Source organism: Cyprinodon variegatus, unplaced genomic scaffold (genome assembly GCF_000732505.1).
Source record: "Cyprinodon variegatus isolate N-32 unplaced genomic scaffold, C_variegatus-1.0 Scaffold427, whole genome shotgun sequence".
NCBI classification, from domain to species: Eukaryota; Metazoa; Chordata; class Actinopteri; order Cyprinodontiformes; family Cyprinodontidae; genus Cyprinodon; species Cyprinodon variegatus.
In genome coordinates this window covers 145,839-159,362 of record NW_015150880.1, presented here as the reverse complement: position 1 = coordinate 159,362, position 13,524 = coordinate 145,839, and the positions used below count along the sequence as shown (strand labels likewise).

Genomic DNA, 13,524 nt, shown 5'->3' with positions numbered 1-13,524 from the left:
TGTGTTGTGTGTGTGTGCCTATCCACGCATCAGGGTGAGGACCATTTTTCCAATTTCACCGTAACAATGAGGACCAGTTGTTTTAAAGAGATGATATTTCTTTTGCTGGTCCTCTCAAGGTATTTTGCTAATGGTTAGGTTTAGGGCTGATGTGTCAATTTGGTTAGTGTTAGGGTGAGGTATGCATTGGTAATAGATAGGTTTAATTTTAGTTTTAGGGCATAGAAATTATTGAAAATGACTAAAAATCAATAGAAGTCAAGGGGATTCAACACATGGTCCTCACTACATATAGCAGAACAGAGTGTGTGTGTTTTTAGCACATTGTATTACTGTGTTACTTGTGTAAACAAAGGTGAAATAAAAAAAAGTGAAAATGAAGTACATGAACAATAACTCTCCTTTCAAAAGATCTTTCCACCTGAGCTGTGGTTCTCTACAGCTCATCTAGAGTTACTAGAAAGCACTTTTGCGATGACTGCTCTCCTTGCACAGGGGAGTGATGGCCTAGTGGTTAGAGTAGTGCAATGGCAGCCCACTGCTCCCCAAGGGGATGGGTTAACATGCAGAGAGTGAATATCTCCAGTGTGAGATTAATAAAGTTCAATAAAGAAATAAAATAGGAATAAACAGCCAAGTCTTTCAACTCCAAATTATGCATTACTTTTTGTTATTTTACTCTACTAGAAAATATCATAAAAATGTGTAGTGAATCTTGTGGCTATATAAAATTATAATTTTGCATAGCAGAACATATTTAGCTCTTACTATAATTTCACTAATAATGCTAACATCAAAATATAATGAGGAAAACTCTGAAAATAGTGACAAAAGCAAGGTAAGCCATTTATTTAAAGAGCACATTTCACTAGCAAGACAATTCAAGTGCTAATCATGAGAAAAAGAAAAAAAAAGTGCATTGCAGTGACATAAAGGTAATTAAACAATTAATGAAAATGAATAATTAAAGATAATAAAAATTAATAATTCAAATTATGAGATAATTCTAAAAATATATATAAAATGATAAGGAAAAAAATGAAACTCAACAAAGAATAACATAAATTACAAAAATAAAACAATGCTGTAAATATCAGATTTAAAGTTCATTACATTTATTGTAACCAAATCATTCTCAATTATCTTAATAAACTAAAAGGCATTTTTTCCAATTTGACATGGTAGCTGCATCTCGATTTAAAGGTCTAAATTTCATCATCTGTTGCTTCTATTTATGCAAGTCATTTACAATTCAAAAGACCTCAATTTCTCCTTGTTATATAACAGAACGATGACTATCAGAATCAAGATGAACACTCGATTTTTCACAGCAGCAACACTGGGTAGCAAATGTTAAGAGACGAGTATAATTGAACACAGATTAGAAGATGATGTGATTCTAAATAGGTTTGTATCTGTAGCTAAAGGTGTGGAAATTGCACACCAGCTCTGTGTTTGCGACGAGAGGTCATCACAGTGGATGAAAACACAGGCGCAATTTCATGCCAAAATGGGGACCAAGAACTGTGGCTCGGGTAAAATCTCTCAGAGCAAGAAAAATACACCTCTCAAACCCAATCTTAATCGCACAGAAACAAAAATAAGTTACATCAGAATTGTTCATGTTTCTTCCATCTCTAAATCCAAGGGTTCACATGTAAATATTCAGAAACCTCCACTTTTTTTACATGAGTGGTGCCAATCCGTTTTTTGGAAAATCCCCAAATATGTAAATGTAAAGATGTTCCTGGTGGTCAGTCAATGTAATCATATTTGAAATTCAGCATCTGGGTGTCTGTGGAGGGTTTTTCTGCTTCTGATGGTACTCAGTGACCTGACTCCTTAGAGCAGAACAACATGTGGGCTATCAGAAACGATCAGCCAAGCATCTCTTTCCTGGGATGTGATTTAATCTTTGGGACTGCTGCTGCTCTGAGCAGCAGTCTGACAGCAATTAAATTAGGGATGATTCTAAAAATGCTGGGCATGGGTAAGACTCTGAGGTGCCAAACAGGGGGAAGGGATGGCAATGTGAGGGTGGAGAACCTGGCAGTACTGGTTTTAAAAGCCGGGAGGCAGTTCTATCGATCCTCTGGACACCGTGTCCAGGCTCGGTGTCTTTTACATCAAAGTGCTACCTTTTTGAGCAATTTTCAAGTATGCCTCATCTCCTTAGATGAAACTCTCCAGCCCCAAAACAGACTGTGAAGCCTTGCTAGTGACAGGTGCTGCCAAAATTCATTCCGAACACTGCCTTTGAGGAGTAATTTGTTGGCAATAAGAAAATTGACCCACTTCCTCCTGAAGATGTATAGCAGATATAAAAAGTCAGATCTACCTAAGGCTAAATGATATAGTAGCATGAAAAAAAATCATATGGAACAGATGGTTAATTGACTGCTGCATTAAAACTGATAAAGTACATGTGGCATATATATTTCTGTGCAAGCAGAAAGAAATCTTAATATTAATTGAACTTTTTCCACATTTTGTTATTTTGCAAACACCGAACTTCAATGTATTAATCTGGCATAAAAAAAGAAAAAAAAAGAAAAAAACAACACCAAGTTGAGAATAACTATAAAATGGAGGAGAGAAGATTTCATTTGTTGTAGAGGTGCAGTTACACCTGAAGCTTTCTTTACCACTTCAGGACATTTAAATGACATTATTTTCTGAAGTTTTAATATCCTCTATTAAATAGATTTTTTGTTTTGACTTGGCCATGTTACATACACTTGCTTTTTGCTCTATCTTAAGGATTTTTGCCCTTCATGGAGGTTAACTTTGAACCTGCCAAACCCAGATTAATAATGTGTAGCACAGTTTGATTCTACACATTATTAATCTGGTTCTGTTTCCATCAATCGGTTCATGAAAGGAGGGACGTTCAGAAAAAACCTTCTGAGCACAACCAAAGCTTGGCTTTAACAATTCACAGTAACAAATTAAATATCAGCCATAATGGACTACAAAAACATACTATTCCAAAGATGAAATCATAGATTCTGACAAAAATAGATGTGATCAGCAAAACCAAAACATGGTTGTGCGCTTTTTGTTTCGTTTTCACAGCTATACATCCCACCTTAAACTGCCATATTGCAGCATGATTGGCTGGCTAATTTGGGTTCATCTTTAATAGTTACAAATTTGTGAATGCACAAATACCCCAATAATTCAGCTTGCATGCAGTGAACCCAAGTACTTTTTCCTTTTTTTAAGTACATCTCTATATTTAGCTCTGATTATCTTCACAAAAAGAATCCACCCTATAATGGTTGTACTAACAAGTTTTACTGTATTGAATGTGCTTTCAGAGTGACATTTTCCTCCACTCAGGGCTTTACAGGTATGCCTACATAAATAGTGTATCTTCTATCACATGACTTTTCTGTCTCCAGTATTTCTGATGGCAAATGCAACTGGTTTTCTTTCAGCAGTTAATAATAGCAGTTACTAATAGTTTTAACAATCCTATTTTAACTGTGGAATAATCTGCAGCTCCATTATAGTTAAAATTATATTCTTGACTACTTTTTTGTGTAATGCTCTCTTTGCCTGACCCATCTGTTCAGATAAATGGCAATGCATGCACTGAATGTTATGCAGGGGTGTCCAAACAAGTTTTCAACTTAGTAAACAACTTGATGTGGAACATTTTGAAACTTCAGCATTGTTGAAATGATGTCATTAATAAAAGTTAATTTCAAGGAGTTTAAATAAGTTTGCAAATAGCTTTAGTTGAAACCTGATTGCTAATACACTCTTTGCAATAGTCTGAATATTGGCTAGAATTAGTCAACTGTAGTGGCATACACTGTTGATGTTAAAAATGCAAAATGATCAATTTAATAAGTGCAATATTGATAAGGATATGGCCATTTATGGATGAACTCACCACTCTGGATATTCAAAGCATGATGCTTGTCTACTGTCCATCCTCCAAGTTTGGAGGCGGTAGTTTCGTAGCCTTGAAGGACAGCAGTCCTCTTCTCCCACAGGATAAGATCTGGGCATGACTCATACTCAAAACCCACTGAAACTACAGAAAAGGGAGCAAAAACGAAATAGTAGGGCTGATCAAAATGTCATTTGGGTCAAATAAAAACAGACCGTACCCAAAATATATTTCATCACTCACCAAAGGCTTCAGACAGGCCATAGACCTTCTGGCTATAGACGTCTGTCTTGTCCCACACAAAGTCATAGGAGAGGTTGGGAGCTGCGGGAAACCACTTTCTGAATAGCCTGCCTTCCACAGCCACCATGAGGTGAACCTTCATCAAGTTGAAAGGAATCGTGGAGTGCGTGAGGGTCACCCTCAGAATCGACTTATAACCTGGAGTTCTGCTGCTCAGATAGCTGAGCTTCATATCTGTCCCGGGTATAGGCACTTCCTCCTGTAGAGACTGGGGGCAAAACAACACAACAGTATTAAATGAAAGGGTGGAAAAGGAAAGGAAAGAAAGGAAAAAAGGAAATGAAAGAGAAACAGAGCTAAACAACACTTACATGTTGTTTTTTTAATACATTGGGGAAACTTAAATCAGATTTTGTCAAACATTAACATTAAGTATGGATCAGGTAAGATTTACATTCACATCCCCTTGACCATAATTTCTATTTTTCCACAATATTACTGTCCTACTGCTATGTCTCCCCCTATGAGGATTTAACATATTAAACATTGTATTTACAAACTTGAATATCTTAAGCATGTTTTTATTGCTAGTCAGATACATAAAGCATTTTTTTTTTAGCTCCATGTCAGTGTTTCTTAGACCTTAGCTCTAGCTCACAGACTGGTAGTAATCAGATGGTTGATTCTTAGCCAGAATACATCAAAATTAATAACATCAACAGAAACCTTGGCCATTTTGGTACATTTTCTCCAATCGTACTAAAATCAATTTATATAAAAATTCCAAGTAAGAACATTTTACTGGTTTCTAAGCTTGAAACCTTTAGAACCTTGATTACAGGAATCAGCCAATTCCCAATCACAGCACTGATGTCCTCTGCAGCTTTGTGCACACAGCCAAAGAATACCTCAATCAAAGGTGATCACCACTTTCATTTAAGAAGGAAAACACATATATATATATATATATATATATATATATATATATATATATATATATATTCTATTTTATTTGTTTTTGCTGTTTTTAAAGGTGACTATTGTCCAAAACATTTGGTTAAAAAGGCAGTTTTCAGGTTCTGTATGGTTTAGACACTGACCTGATTTGACACCTTAAACAAATTAATACTTTCTAAATATACCTCTGTGGAGTAAGATATTTGGCCAATGATGCAGCAAGGATAGGTTTGGAAAGAGAATAAAACAGCCCTAGAAAACTGGAAGTGGACCCTCTTGATATAGGGCACTCCACACCTAACTAATAAAAAAAAATGTCTGACAGTAATGAGATGCAGGTGGTTGCAGATATTTGTCCCTGTTTTTATTGACCGGTTTGTAAAAATCTGGTCTAATGTGACATGGATACAGTTTAAGCTGTATGGATGGATTGATATTCATATAATAACAGAATACAGTATTAATATAAAGTAAGTGAGGATTTTATTTTAACTAATAGTTTAAAGCTTCCAACATGTGATCCGTGCTGCCTTTTTCAAATTAACTACAAATGAAGGGAAAAATCTTTGGGCAAGAGAAAGCTTCTGGTTTGAAATTGTAATCATTTAATTTTGTGTTGATCAGTTTTAACTAATGGCGAGATGGCTAAAGGCTTGAAGGGATCAAAGAATTTGTCGCCATTCATCAAATTCATCAAAACTAATTATGCTATATCATTCATTATTCCTTCTTTTTTAAGCAGTATCTGTATCAAAGAAACTGGAGAACATTTTTTTTCCTACTTTATAAAAAAAATAAAATTGGAATTTATTCAAATTTAGATTTTAATTGACGATTGCAAACATGTGAAAAGCCGGATTGGTACAGCTCTACACTCAACTAGGATTACTTTGTTGTTTGATACGGCTTAAAGGCATATTTAACATTTGCATTTATTTTGTTTTAATTTTGTAACATACCACTACCAAACACAAAAACTCAGATTACCCACTGATGTGTGTGGGCTTACCAGTGCACCACTAACAAGCTGGTAATTAATATGTTTGTCAGTCGGTCAGAGGGAAGACTGTTGTCTTGTATTTTTCATTACTAGCCTTAAACCATATGTGGGCACTAGTGGGAAGTTAAAACACTAACTGGTGGACAATTACACTCATGGATGAAATGGTATCCGATGAAGGATTTCTTCAGAAATACTCCAAAGAGCATTTCTGAGAAGTGATTTAATAACTTCAAATGCTTCATTAAAAGAGCAGTTCCCCCAGCAATCCATATGACAATGGCGCAGCAAGGGTGCCCAAGGGTTCTGACTCTACACAGTACAATAACATATTCAGTTATGAATGGAGCTTAGTGACAGCCAATAGTGATGCCTTAGGAACTTTCCTCCAAGATCGGACCTTTAACAACCTCTGGATGATAGAAGCTGTTAATGAGCACTTTAATACAGTACAGTGTGTACAGATCTGAGTTCAAGGCTTGACAGCACGGGTTGGTTGGCCTGGTCCTCTTGACTAAAATTAAATCGGCTCTTGACGCTTGTCTCCACGGCCCCAAACGACATGTGGAGCAGCAATCAAAACAGCTGCTCAAAGCGACATTGGTCAGAGGACATGTCACTTCCGATGTATTTATTTTTAAATGTTTACAGATTGCAGCTATTTGCGCTTGACTGATCAAAATTCCTTTTTGTAAGCGAACAAGGATGTTGTCTTTCTGTGGCACGATCTGAATATGAACAAAAGTCAGAGCTGCTATAAATAGATTCAACTGAATACAACATTTTTAGACATGATATTAATTATTTAAAGGACAGCGATATGCCTGCAGACATATAGAATCAACTAGCTGAACTGCACAGATGCTCATATGTGTGATTACACACACAAAACATGCAGATGTGTGCGAGCCACCAATAACTGCGTGGGTGGGATATTTAAAAGCAAATCCTGATGCACAGAGAGCATGTTTTAAAGGAATAACCTACAATTTGCTGAGTTCTTCCTTATTGATGCTAAGCAAAAGAATATTCTTAGGCCAAACCATTCATTTGATTGAGGCTAGATGCATGGCTAAAAACATCTCAAACGTATAGAACCCACTCACAAAGTCCTGCTTTTAATAGTATTTTAGTATGAAATTCTCTTGACAAACACCAAAATAATACATGAGTCATTTTGGAATGTAGCTGGTGGTTGACTGTGATCGACATTATGCTTTGTCTGAGTGCACACACCCCCCCAAGGGAAATCTGCACTGTAACAGGGCATGGGCTGGTTTGATGTATTTAAAACAACACCAGCATGGTGTTAATGCAACAAAAATTCTCTGAATTACAATTTTTACTGCTTACTATGATTTTTATGGATGATAGAAACCAGCTTTTGCGCAGTAAATAAGTTATAAGGTTTGCAAAACCAGATATACTATATTCTAGACTATATTCTTCATAATTCTATGTTTTCCATATCTATGCAAACATAGAGATAGAAGTATGGAAAAAAAAAGGTTTAAAGATTTTAGACCACAGGCAAGAAATAGCCTGTACACATGAAAATATTGGCCCTGTCTAAAACTACATTTCAACCTCTTTTAGACTTTGTCAGCCTTCTTAGGAACACTGCTTAATTTGGCCAATTTTACAAGAGAGATATAAATGACAGTACAGCCAAGAGCCATGGTCTCTATTCCACTTTAGTTTATGAATAATGTTACAATCTTCTCCCAGCTGTTAGGGAAGAGTTATTTGAAGGAGAGACCCACTTAGGTCCTTCCTGCAGGGAAGTGAGTAGAGCGGGAGGCGAGGCATCACCTGGATTTCGGGCACCACTGTCCCCCTTTCTGAGCAGGAGCCGGCGAAGGCTGTGAGCGGCGCCGGGGACACCACAGGGATGGGCCGGGAAAAGCTGCTGAGGTCGCAGCTCGGGATGTCATTTTCCTCGTGCCGCATGACAATGGTGTCCATGACAAAGAACCGTCCCCATGGCAACCACAGAGTGTGCTCCTGGGTGATGAATGGAGCGCGCTCAAAGTGCAGGGCTATGGCTATGCCCCCGTTGGTCACCAAGTCGAAACTGGAAAAACAGATGCGAACAATGTCAGAGAGGATGAACTGATTCCCATTTTGTCTTTTATATTGTCATTGTTATAATGAGTCAGGGAGTAATGAAAAATGGGTTAATAAATGAAGGCCATTAAGAAAGGATTATTTTCAGAATTAAGTATTATTAAGCAATCTCTCAGGCACACACATACTGAATATGCAACGGGGCTTATATGGATCTCATTCTTAACTGCATGTAATTTCACTATCACTGTTTGAATACATTATTTTAAGAACAGAAAATTGCACATTTCAGATGCAACTGTTTGTTACATGTATGAGAAAAGCTGAACTCCTCTGTTTGCATTTATATGTGCAGGGAGAGAGCTTTGCACTGCGGGATGGAGACAGCCGCCACTACTTTATTGATCCCTTGGACGAAGCCTGTCCGTGCTAACATCAGTCTAAAAGCCCTGCAATGCAATCCCATCTGCTGTTGCATTAAAAGGGCCTGTGCCTCTGCTCTGACCTTAGCTTCAGTAAACAGCCTGCACTGTGACAACAACATGGCAGCACCTGCGCCGGACTTCTGCAGCTCCTGTCACTTCTCGCTAAGAACCAATTAGCACCTGGTCACCTACAGGCCCCTGGGACGGGGCCATATCCTCCCGCATCCTCACACAGGAGGCACCTTTGCTAAATTACAGGTAAAGAAGTAGGTCCAAACAGAAGCCTCTAAAATAGGCAGCATCCCTGTTGGTTTAAGGTACTATAAAAAAAATGTGCTATGCTGCGCTTCCCTTGAGGCTAAGCATCTGAATATTTGTGGGGATAAAAAATAATAGCTTGCTCTACACTGCGGTTCAACCTTGACTGGGTGTGAGCGGTGTGTGCAGTAAAAGGCTGCAGAGCTACACTGTTGTTACAATGCCAATGTAATATTGTGACCCATGAGCGATCTGGCATTCGCAGCCTGTCAGTTTGCATGACACTAGGCAGGCTAAGCACACATTGGACACTTGTGGTCAAATATCCGTGGGCAGGGTAGCCAATCAATTACTGGATTTAGTAGATGTGATTAATTAACGGACTAAAAGTATTTGGAAAATAAATGGTAACAAGAAACCCTGGTAGCTTTGTGTTATAAATCCTTGCAGTATCAAAAAAATCTTGATTTTTCTTTCTTTTTTACATTATATATAAGAATATAAGAATACTTTTTTTTATCTTATTCAATAAAATGTATTGTATTTTCAAGTGAAAGGTTAATATAAAGTAATATCTGGTTGTGAAAAAGAAGGAAAGGTTATATTGTTTTGAAATTGTTTAAGAAATCTGAACACTGTAGGATGCCTTTCTATTCAGTTTCTCTGAGTTAATGCTTGATATTTTGGGGGTATTTCAGCTTTACACATCTAAAGACAGTTGTTTGCCCATTCTACAATGCATATTAGCTAAGAGGGTGTTTGTAAACAGTATTCTACATATTCTGGATTCTTAATTGGATTGCTTTGTAGACTTTGACTGGGTAATTTAAACTAATACGCATTTCATTGATCTCAAACCTTCCATTGTAGCTCTTGTGGTTTCTTTAGGGTTGTTCTCCTACTGATAAAACATTCTCAATCAAAGGTTGCCATTTTTTACACCCAACTTCCTTATAGAACGAGGTATCTTCTCTGTGTTTGCTGTGGTAAAAGAACCAACAGTATGATGATGCTACCTCCATATATTTCCACTGAAGGTACTACATATTGTCAGACCAGAGGCACTTTCTTCCACCTGCTTGCTACATGTCCCACATGGCTTGTACTGATAAACAGAGCCTTTTAAATACAATGTTTAACATCTTTCTGGTCTTATCTGGTGCAAAATATGTGGAATGCACTACTTGTGCTGTTGTCCAGCATCACCTTCCTTTTTAAAGAAGAGTGTTTCAACATTATGATGCTACCACCACCATATTTCCCATTCGTAATGATGCATTCATGGTGATGTGTAGTTTCACCTTTTCTACATCACTGATAAATAGTCATGGTTCCGCCCTTTGTTTATGTTTCTGTTTAGGTTTTAGTTTCACTGCAATTTTGTGTCATTGTAATTATTTTGTAGGTATATTTAAGCATTGTCATGTTTTCGTATTGCTATTTTCCCTAGCTTCTAGTTGCTTCTATCCACACCTGCTCCCTGTTAGCTGATTATCCCAGTCTTTGTTCTGTCTCACATATATACACCTCCTGCGCAGTTCTTCAAAGCTGTTTCACGTCGTTACTTTGCTCCTCATGTGTGTGTTTTCCACTGGCGTCTCCTTGTTTTTGGTTTTCTATATTTTGTTCCTGGGTTTTTCTACTGTTACCTTCTTGCATCTTTGCATCAGCAAAAACTCATCTCTGCCTCCTTCTACTTTGCATTTGGGTCCACGACGGCATTCACCATGTTTGACATAAACATGCAAACAAAGAGTTGTTCTTAACGTTTTCCTACAGTTATTTGAGAAAAAATTGTTCCACTTTGTTTTCTTTATAATTGCTGCACTTCCTGTTCATTTGTACCTTAAAATACTAATAAAATATACTGAAATATGTGTTAGTGATCTGTCAAAACGTAAAAAAAAAGGTCACTGTATATATTTTGGTATTGCAACATGCATGTTACAGAATAAATAAGAAGTGAGACACATTTAGATGTTGTCACTTTAATTGTGACTCATTCAAAGCCACGTAATTCTTCTTAGCATTTTACCCATGACTGAGAAAATCCAGAGGAAGAAACAGGACTGCATTGTTTCTCTGCTTACATAAAAAAATGCACAGGAGAAGCAAGAGAAACTACACAAATCACTTGCCTGAACTCAGAAACTTTTCAAGATTGCATAGGTAATGGGTAATTTAAAAATCTAAACCCCTGGAAAATAAAGAACACATCATAGAAATGAGTTGAGACAGCTTTCTCATTTCTAAGTGGGTGAACAGGTGCGTTTGTGATTTCACGCTGCACTGATCCTGTTTACAGTGATTGCCGGGGTAGGTGCCGGAGACTGGACATGTTTACAGGGGGGAACCTGGGAGATGGAGAAGTGTTTACACATATGCTGGAAAGGGGAAAGGAGTATAAAGCTCTGCATGGGAAAAAAGCTGAATGATGCATGGAGAAAATTGGGACATGCATAAATATGGGGAAAAGATAAAGATGAGAGGAGTCACTGCAGTTGAAAGGATATAAGACCTGCGCTCAAGGAAGGTGCCAAGACAGGCTTAAGGATAGTGTGGGATTAGAGCGGGGGAAATATGAAGAAATGTAAGTCTGACAAAATAAGTTGATGAGGCGAAATTAGAAAATTTGAACATGGTGATTGTTAAAAAAAAGATTAAGACCATACATATCAACTATATTTAAAGTATCAGGAAGAAATGGGGCTTGAAGAGAACAGCAATTCACACTGTGCTGACACAGAGGCTTGCTCTGCTATCAAGCCTTTCTTAAACAGATATAAGAAGGAGGGTTGAGCAAGCGTGTGCAATCTTATCCCAAACTATATACCTGAACAAAGTAAAGTTTTAAGAGAGGTTTTTTTTAGTCTTAGGGTTTTTCTTTTTTTTTTCCAGGGAAGAAATTTCATCCATTCGAAAGATTTATTCTGGATTTCTTGCCTGAGAAACACAAATGTTTTAGAGCAGCTCACAGAAAGCCACACAGGTGGTTTCTGAATTCATTTTGACTAAAATCATTTCAGAGATGCTGAATTCAATTAATAATGGATTAGATGTTGAGCTTTAAATTGTGCAATTAAAACTTTTTTTTCAAAGGTGGAATTATACCACAAAAATGATTACACAATTAAATGTAACTTTGCAATATAAGAAATGATTTTAATAATTTGATTTAATGCACGTTTAATGTCCATAGATAAGCTGCACACTTACAGCACACATTTATAGCCTCCGACAAGGTCAGAGCATGGTTATGATTAAACAAGATTTTTCATTGACTCAGGCAGGTTTTTAAGCACAGTGATAAACATTTTACTAAATGCTTTTTTAAGGGCCATTGCAGAGGCTTAAAATGAGCTTTTATTGATTCCAAAAGCCATTTTTTGGGAGGATTATTTTGTTTAACAATGCAGTTATGTTTAAGTTTCAACCAACTGGCCCACATGTCCCTACCAGAGGAGAGAAAATCTGTTATGATGTTTGAGACACTTATCCTCCCATACTAGAAGTCTATGGGCATATTTGTAGGTTAATTTAATATTTTCTGCTTTTCACTTTATGTAGTTAAAAAAACAATATTATTATTATTATTTTGATATTTTTTTCCCTACTTGCTTTGATTCTGTTTTATTTTCCTATATTGTAATCATGTAAAGCACTTTGCATTGTCTTTGTACTGAATTGTGCTATACGAATCCATTTTCCTTGCCTTGCCTTGGCTCTAAATTCATCACAAAAATGAAAAGAAAATCAATTTATTTAGTGGACATATTTATATACCTTTCACTTTTTAACCAATGTTTTACATTTGTCGTTTTTACATGTTTAGATGGAAGATGATGTAATCTTTTAAACAACTTTTGGGAGGGGTTGGATGTTTCATGTCTATTACAATGTGGATAACACTGGAAGGGAGTCAAGCTTAAGCTTTGAAAGACTCTCCCGACCCTTAAGCCCAGGAGTAGCAATATGAAGTCTATAAGGCTGTTCTGCTACCATCGGTTCTGGTTCATTGCACAAGGTGGATGTATAATGAGGGTAGAGGATTTTCTTAAACATCACCTCATCTCAAACCAAAAAGAAAAAAATTCTGAATCGAAACTTATACTTGATTAGGGGTTCTATCCACATGATAAACTGACATAGCAGAATAACATTAAGGTTGAAAATATGGACAGTATCTTTGATAGGAAACCGATCTGAATTAACCCCACCAGTTCCATTATAATAATATATAAATACCCGGCAAGAATTATGCCAGAAGATTTACCACTGTGGTGGAATAGTAGGAGCTAAGTTTATATTCAAGTATGTTTGTATAACTTTGAGCTATTTGGGGTCAGAGAAGATGCACAATGAATGAAAAAGTGCTCCTAATGCTTATTAAAAAACAAAACAAAATACTGATATTGTCTATAAATTTATACCCGCACCTGTAAAAAGAAGAGTTAAACAAATATTTTTGTGCAAAACTTTAATCTAAGTGCATATTTTATCATCACTACAGGTTTATATCTTTATTTTTATAAATATAGAAAAGCTGTAGATGTAAAACAGGAACTGTCTTCTTACGAAAAAAAGACCTTCAAAATGAATCAATACTTTGGGAGAATAAATGTAATAACATAAGGTATTAAGCAACTATACATTTCATTCTTCAATGCCTGATT

General features: G+C 36.6%; 1 protein-coding gene across 11 annotated transcripts in view; it reads right to left on the bottom strand.

The window, feature by feature from the left end:
- The window catches only part of tenm4 (teneurin transmembrane protein 4), a 183,830-nt gene that overhangs the window by 49,985 nt on the left and 120,321 nt on the right, over window positions 1-13,524 (bottom strand). For all 11 annotated transcript variants that reach the window (XM_015388539.1, XM_015388540.1, XM_015388541.1 and 8 more), the window contains 3 exons: window positions 7,914-8,175; window positions 4,145-4,412; window positions 3,902-4,045 (listed from right to left, as the gene is read on the bottom strand). In XM_015388539.1, coding sequence (XP_015244025.1) covers window positions 3,902-4,045; window positions 4,145-4,412; window positions 7,914-8,175 — 674 coding nt within the window. The remainder of the gene's footprint in view (window positions 1-3,901; window positions 4,046-4,144; window positions 4,413-7,913; window positions 8,176-13,524) is intronic.